Raw genomic sequence first — 24962 nt, forward strand, 5'->3', positions numbered from 1 at the left:
CAGGGCTTGCACCCAGGCCCATCCAAGGTCAAGTCTCTTGGTCCTTGGCTTTACACCACACCGCTTCAGAGGAGCGTGTCTGGTTGGCGGAGGGGACGTGTGACAAAGTGGGGGGCCACATGATGCTCAAATTTGGTTTGTTTTGTGGTCTTTTTCTGGAGCTCAGACCTGTTCTCAGGCAACTTTAACCATAAACTTCGCACTCAGTAATTGACAAAGCGCATCTAGTTGTGTTACTTTCAGTTTAGAGGGAATTATGTTTGTTATGCTCTTGTTCTTTTAATCTGAAATATTTGTGATCAAATATGCTGCCTATCCCAAATGAAGTTTGGAGAATATGCCGTTTTTGTTTTTGTTTTTTAATTCCATAACAGTATTAGATTTGAAATAAGAGGCCTTGGCAAGTCATAGTTTTCAGAATCTTTTTCTCAGAGGTAGCTGCGTGAGCACTAGATTTTGGGTAGTGCTTTTGGTTTTGTTTTTAACATCCTGAGTGTCCTTCATGGATCAAGGCACTAGGTTTTCCTTCCTTTCTGCTGTTAGCATTCCTGGTAGTCTCCACCACTTACACTTAACTGTAAACCTGATACATTTTATTCTCTGTGTTTCTGGATTTAAATTAGATAACTATACAAAAGTAGTGCTAGTGATAAGACTTTACACATGTCAGGCTTTGGAATGGAAAAAATCACGTGCTCAGCACAAGATGCTTGAACTTTTCCAAGAATTAAAGTGAGATAAGAAGAATGAGGGATAGTAGAATTTGGGGGGTTGAACGTGCTCCAGAGTATCATTAAAACTGTTCTTTCGCTTACTTCTCCGAGCTCTGCTCCCCAGTAATTTAGTACTTCTTTCTTGTATTCAATTTTGCCACCTTAGTAGGGAACTATAATTCAAGTTCTCTTATATCTCAATGTCCATTTTTTGCAAAGAAGTGTTGGTTTCTGACTTTAAAGCAAATCCTATTATTTGTAATTGAATATTACAATGAGGTTAGTTCAAATTGGGCACTCAAGTGTTAATATTTTGTCTTTTTAGGAAATCAAAACTAGATCTCTGCAAAGACTTCTTATTTTTAAAGGCAAACATCTAGTCTTAAACTTTACAAAGGAACTATTTGGATTTGTAAGCAAGGAAATTATATATTTACTATACGAGTGTACTTATTTCGAATTATCTTTTTAAATTTGAAATTCCAAAGTCTTAATGTCTAGTGTAATTATCAATGGTGAAATAGTTAAGCTATAATATTTAAGTGTGGACTCCCTGTCATTCGTTACACCTTTAATCCAACAGTGAAAATGTCATGAAGATTGAGTGTCTTTGTCTAGCATTAATTGCCTTTTAGTTTTTCTCATTTTTTTCCTCCTCCCTAATTTACTTTAAGGAGTTTGCAGCTACCTCATATTATTTTTGGTATGTGGTACGGCGAGAACAAAAAATTGGAGCTTATAATTATAAATAAATTCTGTGACCCTTAATGGAATTTTCAGGATTATATTGAAAACACTAATAGAAACCAAATAGTTGTTCTGTGGGCTTTAAACAGAAATCCCGTTGTATAGAACATGTTTACTATAAAATAAGAGTTAAAAGAGAATAGAAAGCTGTAAAAATCCTATGATCCTAACTTTCAGAAAGAAATAAAAAATATATATACATACCCTGAGATAGATTAAGAGGAATTATATCAACATGTCCAACATGTCAATTGTAGTTCTAGATAGTATGATGATACGATATGGGTGATTTTATCTTTTGGTTTTTGTTTTTGTATTTCTCCAAATTTTCCACAGTGAACATTATTACTTTTTTTTTTTTCTTAGGCCACACCATGAAGCATGTGGGATCTTAGTTCCCCGACCAGGGATCGAACCCGTGCCCCCTGCACTGGAAGCGTGGATTCTTTTTTTTTTTTTTAATTTATTTAATTTATTTAATTTTTGGCTGCATTGGGTCTTCGTTGCAGCTTGCGGGCTTTCTCTAGTTGCAGCGAGTGGGGGCTACTCTTTGTTGCAGTGTGCAGGCTTCTCATCGTGGTGGCTTCTCTTGTTGCCGAGCACGGGCTCTAGGCGCGCGGGCTTCAGTAGTTGTGGCTTACGGGCTTAGTTGCTCTGTGGCATGTGAGATCTTCCCGGACCAGGGCTCAAACCCGTGTCACATGCATTGGTAGGCGGATTCTTAACCACTGCACCACCAGGGAAGTCCCAAAAACATCTTTTTAAAAGGACTGGTTTCAATAGAAATTAGTACCATTTCTATGTTATTTTATACTTTGGTTGCCTTAGTCACTGGGCCTTTCCTGACGGCAAAGAGGAGCTTAGTGTAGGCAACAGATAATATACAAGTATGAATAAATATGTTCTATTTTAAATGTAGGTATTTCTAATATAGAGTATGGCTAACACCCAAAGAAAAATCTTGGGACGCGTTGCAAGGTAGAACAGAAATTATCTTTAGATTGCTTTCTGTTCTGGATTATTGTACACGCCTGGTTTTCGTCCCTCTCCTCACTTTCACCCCTGACTCACTCACCCTTGTCATAAATCCACTGGTGCCTGCATGTGAAGAACAGGTGTTAATTTAAAAAGATGTTTTATGGAATGATGTAATGAAGCCTTTTGTAAGTCGTCTTGACTTGTGGTTCTCAACACATCCCTTGGTTTCTTTAGATTGAAGTGTATAAATGAGAACTGTGACTTGGACAGACCTTTTTAGTGATCTTTACAGTAATAAGTGCCCCGTTAAACAGTAGTTGTTTGCCTTATGACTTCTTGTTATCCCCAAGAGGTTGAGAAATTCCTCTTTTGAAAAGTCCAGAAAGTCTTTGGTGACTTGCTGTTTCATTTTTATTGTTCTTTTCTTTTCAGTTGTAGAAAACAGGATCACACTCACCTTTCCTTTATCTGCTAACATTTACTATCTGCGAACCTTAAACTGAGTAAACGCCTGGAGAGAATTAAGAGAATGTATTGCCCTAAGCCAGCCACTGTATGGAATGAATTGACTTCTCTCCTCTGCACCCAGAATGGTGCTGGGCACTCACGTTGTTGTGCAAATCGCTCTCTATGTTCTGGAGTTCAGTGAAAGTGGTTATTAGGTCAGGCTTAGAACTATTCCATAGTTAAGAAATACTTCAGTTAGAATTTAGTAGAGTCCTTCAGATTAACTTGTAATTTGAAAAACCAGAATTGAGATTGTGAAATAAAGTGGGAAAAAAAAAAGTTTTTTTCCAGTAAGACAATTACCACAAAGCCAGTTGGCAATGGTTTTCCTAGACAATTTGGCTTCTGATCTCTTGAGGATCTAGAGTTCTTTTTTTTTTTTTTTTTTTTTAGTGACAGATTCTTTTTTTTTTTTAATTTTTATTTATTTATTTATTTATTTATGGCTGTGTTGGGTCTTTGTTTCTGTGCGAGGGCTTTCTCTAGTTGCAGCAAGCGGGGGCCACTCTTCATCGCAGTGCGCGGGCCTCTCACTATCGCGGCCTCTCTTGTTGCGGAGCACAGGCTCCAGACACGCAGGCTCAGTAGTTGTGGCTCATGGGAGTAGTTGCTCCGCGACATGTGGGATCCTCCCAGACCAGGGCTCGAACCCGTGTCCCCTGCATTGGCAGGCAGACTCTCAACCACTGCGCCACCAGGGAAGCCCGGATCTAGAGTTCTTATGAAGAGCAATTGGTCTGATTGCCCTGTGGCTCCTGTTAGTTAAGTATGGTTTGTAGCTAAGCAGCTGGTAAGGAAATCACTGACTCTTTGCCCATGTTCTCCTTGAAAATACTACCTGCTCTTTGGCTTTAATTTAGAATGATTTTTTTTTTTTAATATAGAATAGCTATTAAGTATTACCTACAGTGATTAGACTGCGAAGTAGAACATAACATCAGTCATTTTTGGTCCCTTAATTTTATGGAAAATACTGTTAGCTGGTTTCTGGTTTAAGAAATAGCCCGATTATTATAGTACTTACTAAAACTAACTAAAACCAAAACAACAAAAACCCTCTGAGTAATGGACTAGAAATGAATTGGCAAATTTTCAACAACTTGTAATTTTTTAATGGTATATGAGTTTGAAAATGCAAATATTCATGCATGACTACATTGTTAATCCATAATTGAGCAGGTATAGTATGATGCTGCTTTATAGTTTTAATTTGGAACTTCAGGGAGCAGACCGTGATGGCTCTACATTTGTATCCAAGATCAGCAATTAAATAATTAGTCTATTTTTTTTTATTAGTCTATTTTTTAATTGATTTATAACACAGGAGTTTATTATGAAAAGTAGGTGTCTATTTCTTTAAATCCTTTATTAGAACACGGCTTTTGGGTTACATAATCTAGAGCAGTAGTGTCCAATAAAAATAGAATGCAAGTCACACATGTAATGTTAAAGTTCCTAACAGCCACATTATAAGAAGTAAAAAGAGATGGGTGAAATTCATCTTAATAATATATTTTATTTGGGGAATTCCCTGGCGGTGCAGTGGTTAGGACTGGGCACTTTCACTGCCGGGGCGCAGGTTCAATCCCTGGTCAGGGAACTAAGATCCTGCAAGCTGTGTGGCGTGGCCAAAAAAAAAATATATATGATATATATATATTTATATATATATGTATGTATATATACACACACATATAAGTAAAACATATATACATATATATAAAATTTAATCCAATATATCTAGAATATTAACATTTCAATATTAGTGAGATATTTTACTTTTTTTTTGTACTAAGTCTTCAAAATCCAGTGTATATTTTACAGTGTATTTCAGTTTGAAACCAGCCACATTTCAAGTGCTCAGTAACCACATATGGCTAACTGACTACTGTATTGAATTATGTGGGTCTGGAGTTTCATACATTCACATGCAGTAGAATCTACATAAATTGGCATATTACGCAGATGTCTATGCAAATCAAGTCCTGAGAAACACAAGGCAGATCCTGACGCTTTTAGCCTAGGAGGCAGATTTTTTTTTTTTTTAATTGGAGTATGGTTGTTTTACAATGTTGTGTTAGTTTCTACCATACAGCGAAGTGAAGTAGAGTTCCCTGGGCTATACAGCAGGTTCTCATTAGTTACCTGTTTTATACATGTTAGTGTTTATATGTTAATCCCAATCTCCCAATTCATCCCACCCGCCCTTTCCCCCCTTGGTGTCCATACATTTGTTCTCTACATCTTTGTCTCTGTTTCTGCCTTGCAAACTGGTTCGTCTGTACCATTTTTCTAGATTCCACAAATATGCGTTAATATATGATATTTGTTTTTCTCTTTCTGATTTACTTCACTCTGTATGACAGTCTCTAGGTCCATCCACGTCTCTACAAATGACCCAATTTCGTTCCTTTTTATGGCCGAGGCAGATTTTTAACTTGGCCCTCATGTGACTATTGTAAGAGAGTTCTAATGGCCTTGGATTTCTTTTTTTTTTTTTTTTTAATTTTATTGGAGTAGAGTTGATTTACAATGTTGTGTTAGTTTCAGGTGTATAGCAAAGTGATTCAGTTATACATATATTTATTCTTTTTCAGATTCTTTACCCATATAGGTTATTATAGAATACTGAGTAGAGTTCCCTGTGCTATACAGTAGGTCCTTGTTGGTTATCTATTTTATATATAGTAGTGCGTGTATGTTAATCCCAAATTCCTAATTTATCCCTCCCCTCCACGTTTCCCTTTTTTTTTTTTTTTTTAATTATTTATTTATTTATTTTTGGCTGTGTTGGGTCTTCGTTGCTGTGCGAGGGCTTTCTCCAGTTACGGCGAGCGGGGGCCACTCTTCATCACGGTGCGCGGGCCTCTCACTGCGCGGCCTCTCCCGTTGCGGAGCACAGGCTCCAGACGCGCAGGCTCAGTAGTTGTGGCTCACGGACCTAGTTGCTCCGCGGCATGTGGGATCTTCCCAGACCAGGGCTCGAACCCGTGTCCCTTGCATTGGCAGGCAGATTCTTAACCACTGCGCCACCAGGGAAGCCCCCACGTTTCCCTTTTGGTAACCGTAAGTTTGTTTTCAAAATCTGTGTCTGTTTCTATTTTGTAAATAAGTTCATTTGTATCATTTTAAAAAATTAGATTACACATATGAGTGATATCATATATTTGTCTTTCTCTGTCTGACTTGCTTCACTTAGTATGATAATCTCTAGGTCCCTCCATGTTGCTGCAAATGACATTATTTCATTCTTTTTTTCTTTTTTTAGAACTATATTTTTATTTTATTTATTTATTTTTAATAATGAAACTCTCTAGGAGTTAAGCCAGCATTTTATTTATTTATTTATTTATTTTTGGCTGTGCTGGGTCTTCGTTTCTGTGCGAGGGCTTTCTCTAGTTGCGGCAAGCGGGGCCACTCTTCGTCGCAGTGCACGGGCCTTTCACCGCCGCGGCCTCTCTTGTTGCGGGGCACAGGCTCCAGTCCCGCAGGCTCAGTGGTTGTGGCTCATGGGCCCAGTTGCTCCGCGGCATATGGGATCCTCCCAGACCAGGGTGCGAACCCGCGTCCCCTGCATTGGCAGGCAGACTCTCAACCACTGCGCCACCAGGGAAGCCCTATTTCATTCTTTTTTATGGCTGTGTAATTCCATTGTATATATATATACCACATCTTCTTTATCCATTCCTCTGTCGATGGACATTTAGGTTGCTTCCATGTCTTGGCTATAGTAAACAGTGCTGCAGTGAACACTGGGGTGCATGTATCTTTTCGAGTATGGTTTTTTCTAGGTGTATGCCCAAGAGTGGGATTGCTGGATCATATGGTAGTTCTATTTTTAGTTTTTTAAGGGACCTCCATACTGTTCTCCATAGTGGTTGTAGGCCTTTGATTTCCTGTTGAGAGTAAAACTCGACTTGGTTACAATGCTTCAGCATGTAGCATGCGCTTCAGTTACTGCTTTCATTAACCAGTGTTTAGCGTACATGTACCACTGCCCAGGTAGCATCGCATCGGTTCTGTGGCAGGTTAATCTTGCGGGTGCGACTGCAAAGGAGTGGTAGCTGAAAATGCTCGGGAGGTGCCTAAGACATTGTTTAAAAAAATCCCAAGCACCTAGGAAACTTAACTTATTCCCCTCTAATGTTGTTGGAAGATTTAGTTTATTTATGGAAACATATTGGCCTGACTGGGGCAAATACCTCATTCTGGCATTCTCATCTCTTTGCTTTACTGAACTTTTTCACCAGTGGAACTTAAGCCCTTGGTACTTGAGGAGGGAAATACTTTAGATCTGTGGCATAAGTGTAAAGCACACACTGGTTTAGAAAACTTAGTACAAAAAGAAGAATGTAAAGTATCTCATTAATAGTTTTTGTATGATCGCATGTTAAGATGATAACATTTTGGTTATATTAGGTTAAAGAAAATGTATTATTAAAGTTAATTTTACCTCTTTCTTTTTACTTTTTTAATATGGTACCTAGAAAATTTAAGATTACATATGTGGCTTGTATTAGATTTCTATTGGATGATGCTGCCTTCGTTTTTTTTTTTTAATTAATTAATTGATTGATTTTTGGCTGCATTGGTTCTTCGTTGCTGTGCGTGGGCTTTCTCTAGTTGTGGCGAGCGGGGGCTACTGTTTGTTGTGTTGCACGGGCTTCTCATTGCGGTGGCTTCTCTTTGTTGCGGAGCATGGGCTCTAGGCACACGGGCTTCAGTAGTTGTGGCAGGTGGGCTCAGTAGTGTGGCTCTCGGGCTCTAGAGCGCAGGCTCAGTAGTTGTGGCGCACGGGCTTAGTTGCTCCGTGGCATGTGGGATCTTCCTGGACCAGGGCTTGAACCCGTGTCCCCTGCATTGGCAGGAGGATTCTTAACCACTGCGCCACCAGGGAAGTCCCTGCCTTAGATTTTTAATTGTTCAATTGAAGACTGCTGTGAGGGGACTGCCCCTGCTTTCCTGAATATGTGCTTGAAAGCTTGATCAATTGATGCCACCTTTGCAGTAGCAAGGGGGTATGCTGTTTCTGTCCCCCCAAGAAAGGGAAGGAGAACAGCAGCACAGCCCTCTTGAATTCTGTAAGGACCCCAGATTCTGCACAACTTGGTGATCATTTAACTTGCTGCTTTGAGAACACAAGACCTGTCGGTTTTGTCACCAGTTTGCCCAGTCCTTTTTATGAAAGGACCAGTAATTAGGTGCTTATTCATGCCTTCTCCAAGAAATAAATCAAGCACTCTAGTGAAGTGTATGTATTTGTATGTATTCTATCTTTCAGTAAATGTTCTCACTGTCCCAGAGAACCATCTCAATATACTTTGATCCATATATACCTTAGTCTTTGGCTCCTACTCATAGTTATTTTTTACAGCTTCTTAAGACTACTTGGTCTGTATTGCTATTTCCATGACCCAAGCTATTCAGAAAGAGGACTCAAGGTGGTTAGCTGGCTTGGCTTCTCCTTGAGCATTTCCCTGGGGTGTTCATGAACCTGGGGACAACCTGAATGCCTGGTTTTTAGCTTCTCTTCTTTCTCATCCCAGACTGAGAAATTTTAGAAACAAAATTACTCTTTTTTTTGAGTGGGAGAATCCCAGGCAGGTCCTTGCTTATGTGTTTAAACCTGTAGTCTTGGAATTAGCTCTCTGCCCTCCCTGAACACCCATATCCCACATTTTGTTCTTAGTTTAAAGATCAAACTTAGGTTTACTGTGTTTCTACCTCCCAGTCCACCTAAAAGGAGTATAGAGTGGGAAGAAAGGAACTCACATCTGTTATGTGCTAGACACTGAGCTGGGTGCTCAAGAAATATTATCTCAGTAACCCCGAGGGGTGGGAATTATGATCTCTGTTTGATAGAGGAGGAAATGGAAATCTGGAAGTTAAGTAATTTCTCAGCTTCACATACCTCTGAGAGATAATGGATTCTAGAACGTGACATCATGCCCACATTGTCGTCCTGGTTTAGGAGAAAGAAGCTGCGATGTGGTTCCAGAGGTAGAGATTTGAATGTATATGTATTGTTCTAAACTGGGAGAAACATGGAAGATCCTTTCCAAAGCACCTTTTATCCCTAATCACAGACCCGATGCCTGTGTTGGATAGATTGTTTCCCCTTACTGGGGCTTGTAGTGACCATATAAACCTTTGGTTTGCAGTTGTGACCCCTGATTCCAGCAGAATGGCCCAATGGAATCAGCTACAGCAGCTGGACACACGGTACTTGGAGCAGCTTCATCAGCTGTACAGTGACAGCTTCCCGATGGAGCTACGGCAGTTTCTGGCCCCTTGGATCGAGAGTCAAGATTGGTAAGTCCTTCTTGAGAAACTCCCCAAATTGTTAGGTTTTAGTTTGAGGCAAGAGACATGATCTGCTCTAACTTAACTCTTTGCTAACTATTTCATTGAAAAGCTTATGGGTACAGGTGATGTGATAAAAGAGAACAGAAGATAGAGAGGTCATTTTAGTCTTGTAAAAACATTGTCTACATTAGAAGGGCATCTGGGCAGCTGTCTTTTGGCACAGTGAAGCAGCCTGCTTGGTGGTAGATGTTTTGAAGCCTGACTTTAATCTCATTTGCTTGATGAGATGCTCTGTGTGTTCTGACACTTCAGGGACATGCTCTCTCTCTCTCTCTCTCTCTCTCTCTCTCTCTCTCTCTCTCTCTGTGTATATATATATATATATATATATTTTTTTTTTTTTGGAATTGGAGTATAATTGCTTTACAGTGTTGTGTTAGTTTCTGCCGCACAGCGAAGTGAATTTTTTTTACCTGAATGAGAATTCTGTCATGGGTAAAAGTTTGGGTTCGTACTTCTGATTCCCCTTTCATTAAGGGAAAGAAACACAGAGTCAGAGAAATAGACTCGTTCATAGAGGAGATAATGATACAGAATCCCAACAACTATTTCCTTCACTTTTTTTTAAAAATATTTATTTATTTTATTATTTATTTATTTTGGCTGCTCCGGGTCTTAGTTGCGGCACACGGGATCTTTAGTTGTGGCATGCGGGATCTGTTCTCCGACCAGGGATTGAACCCGGGCCCCCTGCATTGGGAGTGTGGAGTCTTACCCACTGGACCACCAGGGAAGTCCCTCCTTCACTTTAATGTATTCAGATCCACCTATTAATTTTGGTTTAATTCAGGCCCCTGACCTAGTTTTTCCAGAATTTGGTAAGGGGCCAGAGAGGTGATTCAGAGATGTCAGAAATAGGCCACCCTAGCTTGGGATTGCTTATTTGCTACTAAAAGTCTGACCACAGAGTTGACTGAGAATTTAAAGCAAAACAACATACCTGTTCACTTCACTCAAGTATTTGATAAATATAGAACTATGACAGTGGCTAATAGTATCTGGAATAATTGTTCATAATTTTTAAATTGATGACATTTATGGTTGCTGAGCAAGATGCATCTAAAATGATGAGTGGGTTAAAGCATCAGGTTTGCCTTGGGTTTTTTCCTCCTTCTTGATGGTGATTTATGCGTGCATGCATGTGTATGTATGTGTAGGTTTCAGAATCATTCTTTATCCTTCTTCCTTTTCCTAGGGCATATGCGGCCAGCAAAGAATCACATGCAACTTTGGTGTTTCATAATCTCTTGGGTGAAATTGACCAGCAGTATAGCCGCTTCCTGCAAGAGTCCAATGTTCTCTATCAGCACAACCTGCGAAGAATCAAGCAGTTCCTTCAGGTGTGATGAGAAACTGAACCCGCAGAGGAGGGTTTTATCTTTCTTTTCTGAAAGTTTCTTTTCTCATTTGGCTAAATAATGAGAACGTATCTTGTACTTTAAATCCAAGGAGAAGTAACTAGCCCTTTGAGTATCGTTGCCTGAAATTCACTTCTTTGGTTCATTGAAATAATAATGTGATTGCTATGTTAATCGTGTTATGTTAGCATGTTAATAACATGATTGTGATGAGGTCAGATGACTAGGAAGATGACTCTTATTTTTCAGTGTTAAAGGTTCGACCATAAATGGATACTCCTTGACAAAGTCAGTTGCCTCCCTGTAAGACTGGGATAACACACTGTCCAAAGACAGACAACCAAGCCTTCTCTCACTGGAGTACTGCTCCTCATGACTGCCTTTCTTCTTCTCTTCTTCCCTTCATCTCCCACTAATGGCAGCCAGGCTCTGAGGCCTTTGCTGTGTTGTTTCATGTAGTAAATGTCATGCTTTCCCTAATTTATGAGGAAGTTAGCAAAGTTCAGTCCACATCTCCTTAGTCTACTGCCACTTTTCATTCTCTTTCTCTCCTACGTACAGAGCAGATACCTTGAGAAGCCAATGGAGATTGCCCGAATTGTGGCCCGGTGCCTGTGGGAAGAGTCCCGCCTCCTCCAGACTGCAGCCACTGCAGCCCAGGTGAGGCCTGGGAAGAAACAAAGCGCTGTTGAAATGTGCTTCCTTCGTGTGTACAAAGATGTGCTTGCTCTTCCAGGGTCTTTAGGATGTGCACTGACCTATGGGGAGAAGTGGGTGTTTGGGTTCTTTAGTTTTTGTTGTTGTTGTTGTTTGGTTTTTTTTTGGTTATTTTGGCCGTGCCACGTGCGGCATGTGGGATCTTAGTTCCCTGACCAGGGATCGAACGCGCGCCCCTTGCATTTGAAGCACAGAGTTTTAACCAGTGGACCACCAGGGAAGTCCCTGCGTTTTGTTTTATACAGTGAAAATAACTTTTTTTTCCTGCGTATAAAATTCATTCTACTTTTTAAGAAAAACTTTAAAACATTACAGAAAATTACAAGAAAGAAAGTTAAAAAACAAAGATCTGAAGTGTCCCTCACTCTTTTTTTTTTAACATCTTTATTGGAGTATAATTGCTTTACAATGTTGTGTTAGTTTCTGCTGCATAACAAAGTGAATCAGCTATACGTACACATATATCCCCATATCCCCTCCCTCTTGCGTCTCCCTTCCACCCTCCCTATCCCACCCCTCTAGGTGGTCACAAAGCACCAAGCTGATCTCTCTGTGCTATGCGGCTGCTTCCCACTAGCTATCTCTTTTACATTTGGTAGTGTATATATGTCCACGCCACTCTCTCACTTCGTCCCAGCTTACCCTTCCCCCTCCCGTGTCCTCAAGTCCATTCTCTATGTCTGCGTCTTTATTCCTGTCCTGACCCTAGGTTCTTCAGAACCATTTTTTTTTTTTTTTAGATTCCATATATATGTGTTAGCATACGGTATTTGTTTTTCTGTTTCTGACTTACTTCACTCTGTATGACAGACTCTAGGTCCATCCACCTCACTACAAATAACTCAATTTCGTTTCTTTTTATGGTTGAGTAATATTCCGTTGTGTATATGTGCCACATCTTCTTTATCCATTCATCTGTCGATGGACACTTAGGTTGCTTCCATGTCCTGGCTATTGAAAATAGAGCTGCGATGAACATTGTGGTACATGACTATTTTGAATCATGGTTTTCTCAGGGTATATGCCCAGTAGTGGGATTGCTGGGTTGTAAGGTAGTTCTATTTTTAGTTTTTTAAGGAACCTCCATACTGTTCTCTATAGTGGCTGTATCAATTTACATTCCCACCAACAGTGCAAGAGGGTTCCCTTTTCTCCACACCCTCTCCAGCATTTATTGTTTGTAGATTTTTTGATGATGGCCATTCTGACTGGTGTGAGGTGATACCTCACTGTAGTTTTGATTTGCATTTCTCTAATGATTACTCACTCCTCTCTTCATTGTCTCTTCCCAGGAATCCAACATTAATAGTCTGATATATATCCTTTCATACCTTTCTCCAGGCTCCCATAAACTATAGAAAATACACACATACACATTATATTTAAATTGGTTTACTTTTCTGCATCTTGCTTTTTTCATTTAATTATGTCATGTAAATCCTTCTAAGTCAAGTAGTATAAAGCTGACTCACTCTATTTGCTGCATAATATTCTGTGGTATAGATCTGCTATAATTTATTCAATTATTACCCCTTCGATAGACAGTCACTTCTTTCTGGGTTTTTTTTTCCTCCACTGTAAATACTAGTGCAATGCCTCCCTATATATCTTTATATATTCATACTTTGATTTCTCTACTGTGGATTTCCAGGCATGGAATTGTTAGGTCAAGGGGTGTGTGCGTGTGTGTGTATAAAATATATATAAATTTTTTATAGATAGTTCTGGATTGCTTTCCCCAAAGGCTGTAACAGTTCACATTTGCACCAGAAGGATATGACAATGTATTATTCTTGGGAGCCACCTGGGGGATGGTTTGGGATTGAATCATTCAGGTTCATATGCATTTCTCTCTGTGGTTAAGTTTGAGAATAACCTCACTAGAGCTAGAGATACAGTTAGTTTAGGGAATAGGGATTATGTGATGCTAACAGGCCCATTGGGGGAACACATATTGATATATGATAGTCTGTCTATCTAGATCGTCTAATCTATTATGTGTATATGTGTATGTGTATCCTACTGTGTGCTGGTTGTTATGGCCCCCTGCTTTAGAGGAGGTTGTGGTCTGGGAGAAACAGAAAATCAAACAACTTTATAATGCAATAAAATACAAATTATTAAAATATACTAAAAAAGATGAAAAAACTTAATTAGATCAATAACCATAAAAATATATTGAAAAAGACTTGAAAAAAATTACACTCCCCATTCCACCAAAAAAGCCAATAGGCCAGATGGTTTAAAAGTTTTAACAAACTTTTGTGGTACAAATTGTTCCAGTATCATTTAAACTCTTCCAAAGTGTAGGGGAAAAAAAGAGATGTTTCCAGCTTATTTTTTGAGGCTAGAATAATGCTAATATCAAGACCTAAAAAGACAGTGTAAGTAAAGAAAAGGTTAGGATTTTTGAATCCTGCTTAGTATACAAAGCATGGTTTATATTCTAGGAACGCAAGGGTGGCTTAACATTAGGGATTCTATTAATATAATTCATTAAATTAGTAAGTTAAAGAAGAAAAATTGTATTTTTGTTAGATGACAAAATTTAGTGTCCATTCTAGATTTTAAAAATAAGGAACTTTCTTAACAAAAAAAAGAATATTTGTCAGAAACCAAAGGGAACATGATGTACAATGGTGAAGCACTAAAGTAATCTCATTAAAAAGTTACAAGATTGAGGGTGCCTCCTGCCATTGATATTTTTCTGACAGATCCAGCCATTGTAATAAGACAGAAAAAGGGAGTGTTAATGTTGGAAAGCAAAAGACAAACTTTTAAAAAAACAAAACACAGTTATTGGAACTAACAAGAGTTCAGAAAAGTGATTGTGTTCAAGATAAATGTTTTAAGAATCAGTAGTTCTCTTATACAATAGCAACAATAACCCTCCATTACATGACAGTGTAATGGAAGCAAAGATTGGATTCATAACAGGAAAGACAAATGTATATGATATGCATATATTATTGAAATGTATGATAAAATGTCTAGAAGGATATATACCGAAGCATTAATGTTGTTGGTTACAGGAGACTTCTTTAGTTTCCCTGAGGTGTTTTCTTTAATATCCTATAATCAGGGAATTTTTTTTTCTTTTTCTTTTCCCCCTTCTTTTAAAAAAAATATGGTAGAATACACATAACATGAAATTTATCATCCTTTTTTTTTTTCTTTTAGCTGTGCTGTGCAGCTTATGGTTGGGATCTTAGTTCCCCAACCAGGGATCAAACCCATGCCCCCTGCAGTGGAGGCGTGGAATCCTAACCACTGGTGCGCCAGGGAATTCCTGCATCTTAACCATTTTTAAGTGTACCATTCAGTAGTGTTAAGTTCATCACATTGTTGTGAACCCATCTCCAGAACTTTTTTCATCTTGCAAAACTAAAATTCTATACCTATTAGACTGTAGCTCCCCATTCCCCCTGGACCCTGGCAACACCATTCTAACTTCCTGTCTCTGTGAATTTGACTACTCTATGTAACTCATATAAATGGAATCGTACAGTGTGTGTCTTTTTGTGACTGGCTTATTTCACTTAGCATAAAGTCCTTAAGATTTATCCATGTTGTAGCAGGTATCAGAATTCCCTTCCTTTCAAAGGCTGAATACTATTCATTGTGTGGCTCTATCACATTTTGTTTATTCATTCATCTGTTGATGAACACTTGGGCGGCTTCCACCTTTTGGTTTTTGTGAGTAATGCTGCTATGAACATGGGTGTACAATTTTTTCTTTTTAAAGACAAAAATGTAGCAGGAACAAAGAAGAAAGAACATCTAAGTCTAATTGAGAGAGTCAGGAACGGCATCATACAGAAAGGAGAGGTACTGTTTGAGCCGAGACTCAATGCTTATTGTATGGGCATCAGGCAGATGGTAAGGAGACCACAGTGTAGGGAGAAAGAAGATCGTGTTCAGACAGAAACAGGAGTGCATGTATTCTTGGGAGAAGTGTAGAAAGTTCAGCATCTGACTGGCTAAAGGAAGATAAGGTGGTCAAGGGCCACATCATGACAATCTTCCTAGTTACTCATGCCTGGCAGTTTGGCCTTGGAAGAGCAGTTTACCACAAGGGCCTTGGGCCCAGACCTCCTGGGTTTGAACCCCATAGATCTGCCACTTGCTGTGTAACCTCAGGCAAACTGTTGACTCTCTCTGTTCCGCCACTGGGAATGATAATAGCACCGACTTCATAGAATTAAATTAATTCCTGTGTGTAAGATGCATAGAACAGTACCTGACACATAAATGCGAAATAAATGTTAACTGTTTTCTGTTGCTGCTATCATCATCATCATCCTCCTCCTCCTCCTCATCATCCTCATCCTCATCCTCATCCTCATCCTCACCACATCTGTAGGAAATGGGGACCAACTAAAGAATTTTAAGCAGAAAGCTGATAGGCTCAGATGTGGATGAGGGGGTAACTGATAATACTCACTGTTCAAGACTCGGGCGTCAGGGAGGTTAGCCAAATGGCACTTGTCTGTGTATCACTAGAGTTTGCTGTTGTGGAGAACCTTTATGTTTGCATCCTGTTCCATAAGATAAAAATAATCAATTTAAGCCCATTTGGAGAGAGGCACCAACTTTGCCATGAGAGTTAGAAAAGCAGTTAAGTGTCCCAAGAATGGTCCCAATCGTATTGATCAGGGGCTGGCAAACAACACCCAGGGCCCAAATCCCGCCTGCTGCGTGTTTTTGTAAATGAAGTGTTTTTGGAACACAGCCGCACACATTCATGTATGCACTGTCTCTGGCTGCTTTCATGCCGCAGTGGCAGGGCTGGTATTTATACAGTCATACAGACTGTATGGCCGACAAAGCCAAAAAATATTTACCACCTGGCCCTTAGACAAAAAGTTTGCAGCCCGTAATACAGAGCTACCTCAACCCAGGCCTCACTGTTGTTCTGTCTGTTTACATCATCTGGCATATTCCCACCTGCCTTTCGTGGGTAAAGCACGAGGAGACAGGAAGACAAGTGAGCGTGATCGCTTGTCTCCCAGGGCTCTCAGTCTAATTGGGTGATAGGTGCACAAATACTTCAAAGGAGAAAAACGTAGAGGAGGATGTGAGTACTTTTGCTTCGGGAAGTTGAATAAGGTTTCACAGGGGAGCAAACATTTGCACCGAGTTTGAAGGTGAGTGAGTTCAGCTGTGCTAGGCTGAGTGGACAGGGGGCGGGGAGTCAGTGTGCAAACACGTTGTGTGTGGGGAAGGGTGGGTAGTTTGCAGTGACTCAAGCACAGGGAGGGAAGGTTTCAGTTGTTGGATTGTGTGAAACATCTGTCTGTGCTGGGCTGAGACATTTATACCTGGAAGCAGCGGGGAGCCAATAGATTTTACTAAGGTATCAGAAGTAGGTTTCTGTGGGTAATGACTGATCACATCTATTTTCTCCCTTTAAGTGCAGTACCAATTTAGAAATAGACATGGGAGTTGAATACAGATTAAAATATCAGCTGTATTGTTGGTAAACAAGACCGAATACATGACTTGGATGGGTAACCATGGGGGCTTTATTTATCTATCTATCTATTTATATTGTAGTACAGTTGATTTATAATGTTTCAGGTGTACAGCAAAGTGATTCAGTTATACATGTACATGTATCTATTCTTTTTCAAATTCTTTTCCCATTTAGGTTGTTACATAACACTGAGCAGTGTTCCCTGTGCTATACAGTAGGTCTTTGTTGTTTAGATACCTGTCCCCTGGGTCAGGTCTTGGGGTGAGAGACTGAGTTTGCAGGGGCAGCACTGCCCCAGTCATCCTTATGGAACTTCAAAGACCACTCATTAATGCCCACTGAGACAGAGACATAGGCCTCTAGAACTGCTTCTAGAAACCAGGCCCTCGCTTCTGCCCCAGGAGTGCCCCAGGAAGGCAAGAATGGGAGGAGAGAGGCACCAGCTTAAGTGCTGGGCCCTTCGAAGATCTCCATGTGCTAGAGTCTTTCTCCCAACCTCACTAATCCGATGAGTCACTCCCCCTGTGAAGAGAGTAAGGGTGGAGGTCGCCTTCCCAGAACTTCTAAGGGAAGTTTGTATTCTGTGGGCTTGGACAGGGTCCACTGGAAAAGGAGAGTATGGTTCCCTCTAAAGCTGGCATGTTTAGATCTATTTTGGAGACTTCTGGCAGCAATGTAGAGAGCAGACTGGAAGTGAGCGAGATTAGAGGCAAAGGGATCAACAGTCGGGGCCTGAACTGAGCCAGTGGGGCTAGAGATCAGTTGGAGAGATTACGGAATATAGAGCCAGGAAGATTTGGTGGCTCAGTGTGAAATCAAAGACAACCCAGAATTTCTGGTTTGGGAAACTGGGTATATAATGTCTTTCTTGGACTCTCAATTCTGTTCCATTGGCTGATATCTCCATCCTATGCCAGTAGCACACTGTCTTGGTCACTTGCAGCTTTTACATGGTCTTTTTTGTCTGAAGACGTCCTATTACTTTGACAAAACTTATTTGTAAGTTTCATGTGCAATTCGACCTTTTCAAGGCACCGGCCTCCTCCCCTTCTCCCCTGAGATAATATCTGTTGATAGGGAGTTTCACCCTGGGACAGAATGGTTTTTTATTATCCCACAGAAATGTATTGGACACCCCCATTTATTTATTTATTTATTTTTTTGGCCGCACCTCCTGGCGTGCGGGATCTTAGTTCCTCGACCAGGGATCGAACCCCTGCCCCCTGCAGTGGAAGCGTGGATTCTTAACCACTGGACCACCAGGGAGGTCCCCCCGCCCAATGCATTTATTTATTATTATTTTTAAATTTAATTTTTATTTTATATTGGGATATAGTTGATTTACAATGTTGTGTTAGTTTCAGGTGTACAGCAAAGTGATTCAGTTATACACATGCATATATCCATTCTTTTCCAGAATCTTTCCCATATAGGTTATTACAGAATATTGAGTAGAGTTCCCTGTGCTGTACAGTAGGTCCCGCCCGATGCATTAAAATAGGCATCTAACATCTGCTGTCGTAAATTGTTCTGAATTTTTTTATATATACACTTACCTAGAATGAGTTTTCTGAAGGCAGGGACTGTGTCTTAGCTCAACATGTGGTCTCCTAGTGCAATACGTAGAGTGGGTTTATAGTATGACCTAGAGGTAAAAAGCCAAGGATACAGGTAGAAGTGTGAGAGCTTTCTTGGCACAATACTGACAGCACCTGAAGAGCACCGGCTGCCGTGTAACCACCTTTCCCCTCACAATGGCAGCAGCAGCTCAGGCCAAGCAGGAAGGGTAGTGGGGGTGGATGGAGACTAGACAGAGATGTTTTTCTCCCCGTATTTCCAGCATTCACATGTACATTGGCTCCCTTTTTTGGCAGCAAGGGGGCCAGGCCAACCATCCCACGGCCGCCGTGGTGACGGAGAAGCAGCAAATGCTGGAGCAGCACCTACAGGATGTCCGGAAGCGTGTCCAGGTGAAGCAAGTCTAGGGCAGGAAGACTTTTCTTGGGGAAGTTGCCTGTGGGTCCTGCGTGTATCTTTTGTGAGGTTTTTAATCCTATTCAGAAACTTCCTTTTCCCTCTCCCCAGGGAAATCCTTTTTACTTCTGTTTTGGTTTGTTTTAAACAGGATCTAGAACAGAAAATGAAAGTGGTAGAGAATCTCCAGGATGACTTTGATTTCAACTACAAAACCCTCAAGAGTCAAGGAGGCAAGTGAATATTAGAGACGTTAAAATCTCCCGTAGAAAGTGAGTTTGTGCTCCTTGAGTCTCAGGACTTGCTTGTTCAGACTCGGGGGAGTGGGTGCTCAGGGGCTGCTGGCGCTTAAGGGAGCCTAGTTACTGAGGATAGGAGTATTCCGTCAGCTCAAGGAGTTTCTCCTTCCTTCTCAGATATGCAAGATCTGAATGGAAACAACCAGTCAGTGACCAGGCAGAAGATGCAGCAGCTCGAACAGATGCTTACCGCGCTGGACCAGATGCGGCGAGTAAGAGCAGTGGGCACCTCCGCCTGCCTGTCTCACTCACGTGCAGGACTTGGGCATCTCAGGGAAGAACTGGCTTGTTTTCTAATGAGTTCCTTCTCTGGAATTGACTAAAGACTGTGGTGAGAGACGGTCTGAGGAAATGTTTTCTGACTTTGTTTTTGGTTTCCAACCAGAGCATCGTGAGTGAGTTGGCAGGGCTTTTGTCAGCTATGGAGTACGTGCAGAAAACTCTCACGGATGAAGAGCTGGCCGACTGGAAGAGGCGGCAACAGATTGCTTGCATTGGAGGCCCTCCCAACATCTGCCTAGATCGGCTAGAAAACTGGTAAAACAGAAAAGAGAAGTTTTTCCTTTCTTCCTAGAAAGCTGTGCTAAATTATGGTCAGAACTGCAGGCCCAAAGAGTTGCTACTACATTTCAGAGGTGGGGACTTCAACATACTCAAATTTAGTCTAAGGGTTAAAGCTTTTACTTTATTTGGACAATTTTTTTTAATGAAAATGTATTTATATTGCTATATTTTATATTTTTTAAATAAATTATTTATTTGTTTGGGGGTTTTTTGGCTGCATTGGGTCTTCGTTGCTGCACGTGGGCTTTCTCTGGTTGCAGCGAGCGCGGGCTGCTCTTCGTTGCGGTGCTTGGGCTTCTCATTGCGGTGGCTTCTCTTGTTGCAGAGCCCAGGCTCTAGCGCGCGGGCTTCAGTAGTTGTGGCTTACAGGCTCTAGAGCGCAGGCTCAGTAGTTGTGGCGCACGGGCTTAGTTGCTCCGCAGCATGTGGGATCTTCCCGGACCAGGCCTCGAACCCGTGTACCCTGCATTGGTAGGCGGATTCTTAGCCACTGAGCCACCAGGGAAATCCCTATATTGCTATATTTTAAATATATTTGACTAATTGAAATAAAGCTTTTGGTTTAACTGTATTTAACACGTGGACTAAATTTCAAATTTTAGTTACTTTAATACTCTCAAATGACATGCTTTTTATAAGGGAAAAAAGTTCAAATACAGGAAATTAATAAAGAGAAGAAAAGACTTTAAAGATCAAATCATGCAGAGGTACTCAGAGTTAAAATTTTGGTGACTGTCACTCTAGACATCTGTTGTATATATAAAGATAGAAATCTATACATTCCACATTAGTAGGATCATTCTTTATATGCTCTTCTATAATCTGCTCTTTTACTTTCATTCATTCAGAAAATCTTGATGGAGCACCCTTGATGTGCAAGGCCCAATGACAAATATGCTGCACCAGCTTAAACTGGGAGAAACTTGACATGAAAGGGAACCCAGATACACAGAGCATGAAACTGGAAATTTAGGACAACTCTACACGAGATGCCTGTTTGTTCACATCCTCACTAACCCTGAGCTTTGCTGATTTACTGAGAGCAGTTTTAAATGCTTCCTGATCAGGGAACCAAAAAGCTTAAGTTCTGGGAATGGAGAATGTAGATGCCAGAAGGGAGTCAGCGAGCTCAGAAGTCCTGGTGCCGTCCTCCCCTGCCCCTTGCCTTCCACCTTCTCTCTTTGGGGTCTTTACTAAACTAGTGGGGGGCCATCAAAGAGAGACACTGATATTCTCCATTCTTGGGGACAGACTTAATCAGCCTTTGTCTCCCTGTCTACTTTTTCTATATGCATGTTATCAATATTTTGAAACATTATGTCACATCCTTTGATCCATGGTAGGTGAGGTTGAAAGGGCTCCTGGGGATCGTGCAGTTCTACCCCCTGTCTCTCAGGCAAGGGAACACCAAGGCCCACGAGAGTGAAGGGACCTGGCCAAGTTTGCACAGGTAGTGAGGGACAGAGCTGGCTCAAACCCATCTTCTTGGGCTGTCTGATGTCCTGCGCTTCCCCAGTCCTCACATTTGGGTGCAAAGACAAGTTAGGCTGAGGAAAGTGAGCATCAAATTCCTTATTTCATGTTCTCCATATCTGGGTTCTAATGTTTGTCACTTTCCAATGGTAACGCGATTAATGCCTCCTAGTGGCATAAGTTTTGACACTTCTTCCTCTATGCCTGCCTTCCTCTTTGAAATGTAAAATTTTAGGAAGGCACTGTTTTAAAAAGGCAAAATAGGGAATTCCCTGGCGGTCCAGTGGTTAGGACTCAGCACTTGCAGTGCCAGGGGCCAGGTTCAATCCCTGGTCAGGGAACTAAGATCCTGCAAGCCACGCACCATGGCCAAAAAAACCCCAAAAAAGGCAAAAATAAGTTTCCCTTTTCTAATCTAATGCTGCTGAACTGTACATTTAGAAATGGTCTATTTTATGCTATGCATATTTTCCCACAATGAAAAACAATGCCCCTTTCCTATGTCAGGGGACTGCGTACAGGTGTTTATACCTGTGGTATTCCCTTCCCCTTCTCCAACTCACCTGTGTATACCCACTTAGGTTACTGGTATTGTCCTTATTTTATTGGCAGGATAACCTCATTGGCAGAATCTCAACTTCAGACCCGCCAACAAATTAAGAAACTGGAGGAGTTGCAGCAGAAAGTTAGCTACAAAGGGGATCCCATTGTACAACACCGGCCAATGCTGGAGGAGAGAATCGTAGAGCTGTTTAGAAACTTAATGAAAAGGTAACTTAGAGTCCCTGCCCCTTTCCCCCATCACCCCCACCCTCCACCCCCGCTCCCCAAAATGTCCTTGAACACGAGATTGGCTGACTTCCGAGGAACAGGACAGGGACTGGCCCACTGAGTTGTGTGTGAACCACTGCCCTTCTCTTTCCCTTCCAGTGCCTTCGTGGTAGAGCGGCAGCCCTGCATGCCTATGCATCCCGACCGGCCATTAGTCATCAAGACCGGTGTCCAGTTTACAACTAAAGTCAGGTGGGCCACGGAACCTCCACTTCTGGCAGATATTGTATCAAGGGTCACTCTCAGGGCCAGAACAGAGTTGGTGACCAGGGTTGTTCTTTATAGGCGTCGCAGGCAGTACTATGATGGGTATGGAATTTGTTGGCATAATATCAGCTTGCTCTTTGATTCTCCTGTCAAAAGCTAAAGAATGGTAATCTTTTTGAGGTTACCTGGGCATATTCCTATGATTCAGGCCCGTTGTATTCCTAAGATTCCAGGCCTAAAGTCTTAAGCCATAGAATCTCCATTTCTCCTGCAAAAGGGGCAGAATAATGCCAGTTATTTTTTGTTCTTTGAGCCTACTTTTCCCTGAGGATTTTAAGGAAAAGAATAAAGCTTAGTGATAATAGAAGCTAAGAGGCCACAGGGCAGGTGGGTGAGGGGCCTGCAGGTGGAGCGTTACTTTCACATTCAAGTCAGAACAGGTAAGCTGGGGTTTGCCCTTCTGCAGTGAAATTTCCCTCCTCAGAAAGGTAGTATGGTGTTAGGTTTCAGGTTTAAAGAAAGAATACCACCTGCAGAGCATGTATTCCTGTAATATTTTTCATGAAATGGCTTTCATTATCCTTTGGTGAATCTCTCACAACTTTATCTAAGTTCTTAGTTCTTAGGCTTTCTTTCAGTCCCTTTTTGCCTGATGCTTGACTTAAAGTGAAACCCAGCACCCGTGGGAAGAGGAATTTGGGATTATGACTTACCTCTTTAGAATTGAAGAGTTAACGAATTTTATATTACTTCAACTAGAAGTTGCTGGGGGAGCCTAGTGACTTTTTTTTTTTAATTGGATGTTTTTTCTTTGCTCTGAAACTTTTTTTTTCTTTCTTTCTTTTTTTTTTTTTTTGAAATAGATTGCTGGTCAAATTCCCTGAGCTAAATTATCAGCTTAAAATTAAAGTGTGCATTGACAAGTAAGTACTCCTTATCTTAGCTCTTTTTTTCTTTTTTTCAAACGAGGGACAGAGAAATGGGAATTTTGACAGACATCATGTGAACTTAGAGGCTTTATCTTCGTTCAGAGATCTTCGTTTCTTTAAAAAGTTTTCAAAAGCCTTGCTGTGCATTGTCATTTATGTGCCTGAACAAAACCACAAAGCTGGCGGTACAGATTTGAGTTACTATTGCTATTGTGACCTCGAGTTCCTCTTTTTCTTTATTCATTTTTTTACTTATAAATGTAATGTATGCATATTATATAAAACTGAGAATATATGGGAAAATTGATTTTTGTTGCTGTTTCGCACTTTACCACATAACGGAATCCTCTTCAGAATTTGACAGTACCTTTAAAAAATTAAAATGCACTTACCCTCTGAAAAGATTAAAAAAGAGAAAATGTAGGTGATATAATTGTTTATCTGGAAATTTCATGAGAATGAATTGGAAAATAGTTACTAATGAAATTAGGGACTTGAGGAAGGTGGTAAGTTTAATAAATAAATAAATAAGCAAAAATTGATTACTTTAACCATGAATTAGCATCAACCAGTTAGAAATTATAATAGAAAAATGATCTCACAATAAGCAACAAAAATAAAAAATAAATGGTGATAAACTTAACAGAAATATTTAAGACCTACTTGAAGAACACTGTGAAATTTTAGTGGGGAAGTGACTTTTTAAAAGTGAGGCGATAAGTCATACTCCTGGATTGAAGACTTTAATTTTATTATAAAGATGTTGATTCTTCCCAGTTAATATAGAACCAACCAAAACATGCATAGGATTTTTAAAAATTCTTGACTTGCTTTTCAAGTTATATCTTAGATGAAAAAAATAAGCAGAGAGAGTTTTTAAAAAGGATTTGTTTATTTTTAATTGTGATAAACATAAAATTTACCATCTTAGCAATTTAAAATCTTGCCCCAAATACTTCTTTAATATCATCAAATAGCCAGTTACTGTTCAAATTTACCTCATATTTTTTCTCAGTTGGTTTCTTTTTTTTTTCTTTTTCTTTTTTTATTGATGTATAGTTGATATCAACCGTTTGTAAGTGTACAGTTCAGCAGTGTTGAGTATATGGACATTGCTGTGCAACAGATCTCCAGAACTTTTTCATCTTATAAAACTGAAACTCTATATCCATTGAAGATCAAATCCCCATTTCCCTCTCCCTCCAGCGCCTGACAACCACCATTCTGCTTTCCAAAAGAATTTTCTTAACAAATAAAAATTATGGGGGGTGGTATGGGAAGCTGCCTTGCCCAATATTAAAATGTATCACAAAGTTTCAGTTGCTAAATGAGTGTGTTACCAGGGCGGGAATAAACTGATCATTGAAGCAAAATCTAAAGTCCAAAAATGGACTTCAGGTTTATATAAGGAATTAATATACATTTGGAATTAATATACATTAAATATACAATTTAATATACATATCTTAAATTAGCGAGGGAAGGGTGGATTATTCAGTAAGTCGTCTTAGGGAAACTTGGTATTGGGGGGATTTGAGTAAGAAGTTAAACTTTTCACTGTCCATCAGAATAAATTCTAGATATATCTTAAAAGCATAGGCAAATGTATAATATAATGGTGGTAAAAATGGCAACCACTTTTGGAAAACAATTTGGCAGTTTCCTAAAAAGTTAAACATACACCTACCCTATGACCTAACCATTCCACTCCTAGGTATTTACCCAAGAGAAATGAAAGCATATGTCCGCACAAAGGGTTGTACAGGAATCTTCATTGATAGATGAGTGTCCATCAACAGGTGAATAAACAGTTGGTGGTATAT

General features: G+C 40.3%; 1 protein-coding gene across 5 annotated transcripts in view; it reads left to right on the forward strand.

Moving 5' to 3' along the window:
* STAT3 (signal transducer and activator of transcription 3) overlaps nt 1-24962 on the forward strand; it is a 64861-nt gene that overhangs the window by 26217 nt on the left and 13682 nt on the right. For 4 of the 5 annotated variants that reach the window (XM_061175381.1, XM_061175380.1, XM_061175378.1 and 1 more), the window contains exons 2-11: nt 9107-9257; nt 10507-10651; nt 11231-11329; nt 18737-18832; nt 18988-19069; nt 19253-19347; nt 19521-19672; nt 21785-21943; nt 22103-22195; nt 23074-23133. In XM_061175381.1, coding sequence (XP_061031364.1) covers nt 9130-9257; nt 10507-10651; nt 11231-11329; nt 18737-18832; nt 18988-19069; nt 19253-19347; nt 19521-19672; nt 21785-21943; nt 22103-22195; nt 23074-23133 — 1109 coding nt within the window. In that variant the 5' untranslated portion in view covers nt 9107-9129. Of the gene's footprint in view, nt 1-9106; nt 9258-10506; nt 10652-11230; nt 11330-18736; nt 18833-18987; nt 19070-19252; nt 19348-19520; nt 19673-21784; nt 21944-22102; nt 22196-23073; nt 23134-24962 lie in introns of those variants that run through there. The other variant, XM_061175382.1, reaches the window with a different exon arrangement.

Source organism: Eubalaena glacialis, chromosome 19 (genome assembly GCF_028564815.1).
Source record: "Eubalaena glacialis isolate mEubGla1 chromosome 19, mEubGla1.1.hap2.+ XY, whole genome shotgun sequence".
NCBI lineage: Eukaryota > Metazoa > Chordata > Mammalia > Artiodactyla > Balaenidae > Eubalaena > Eubalaena glacialis.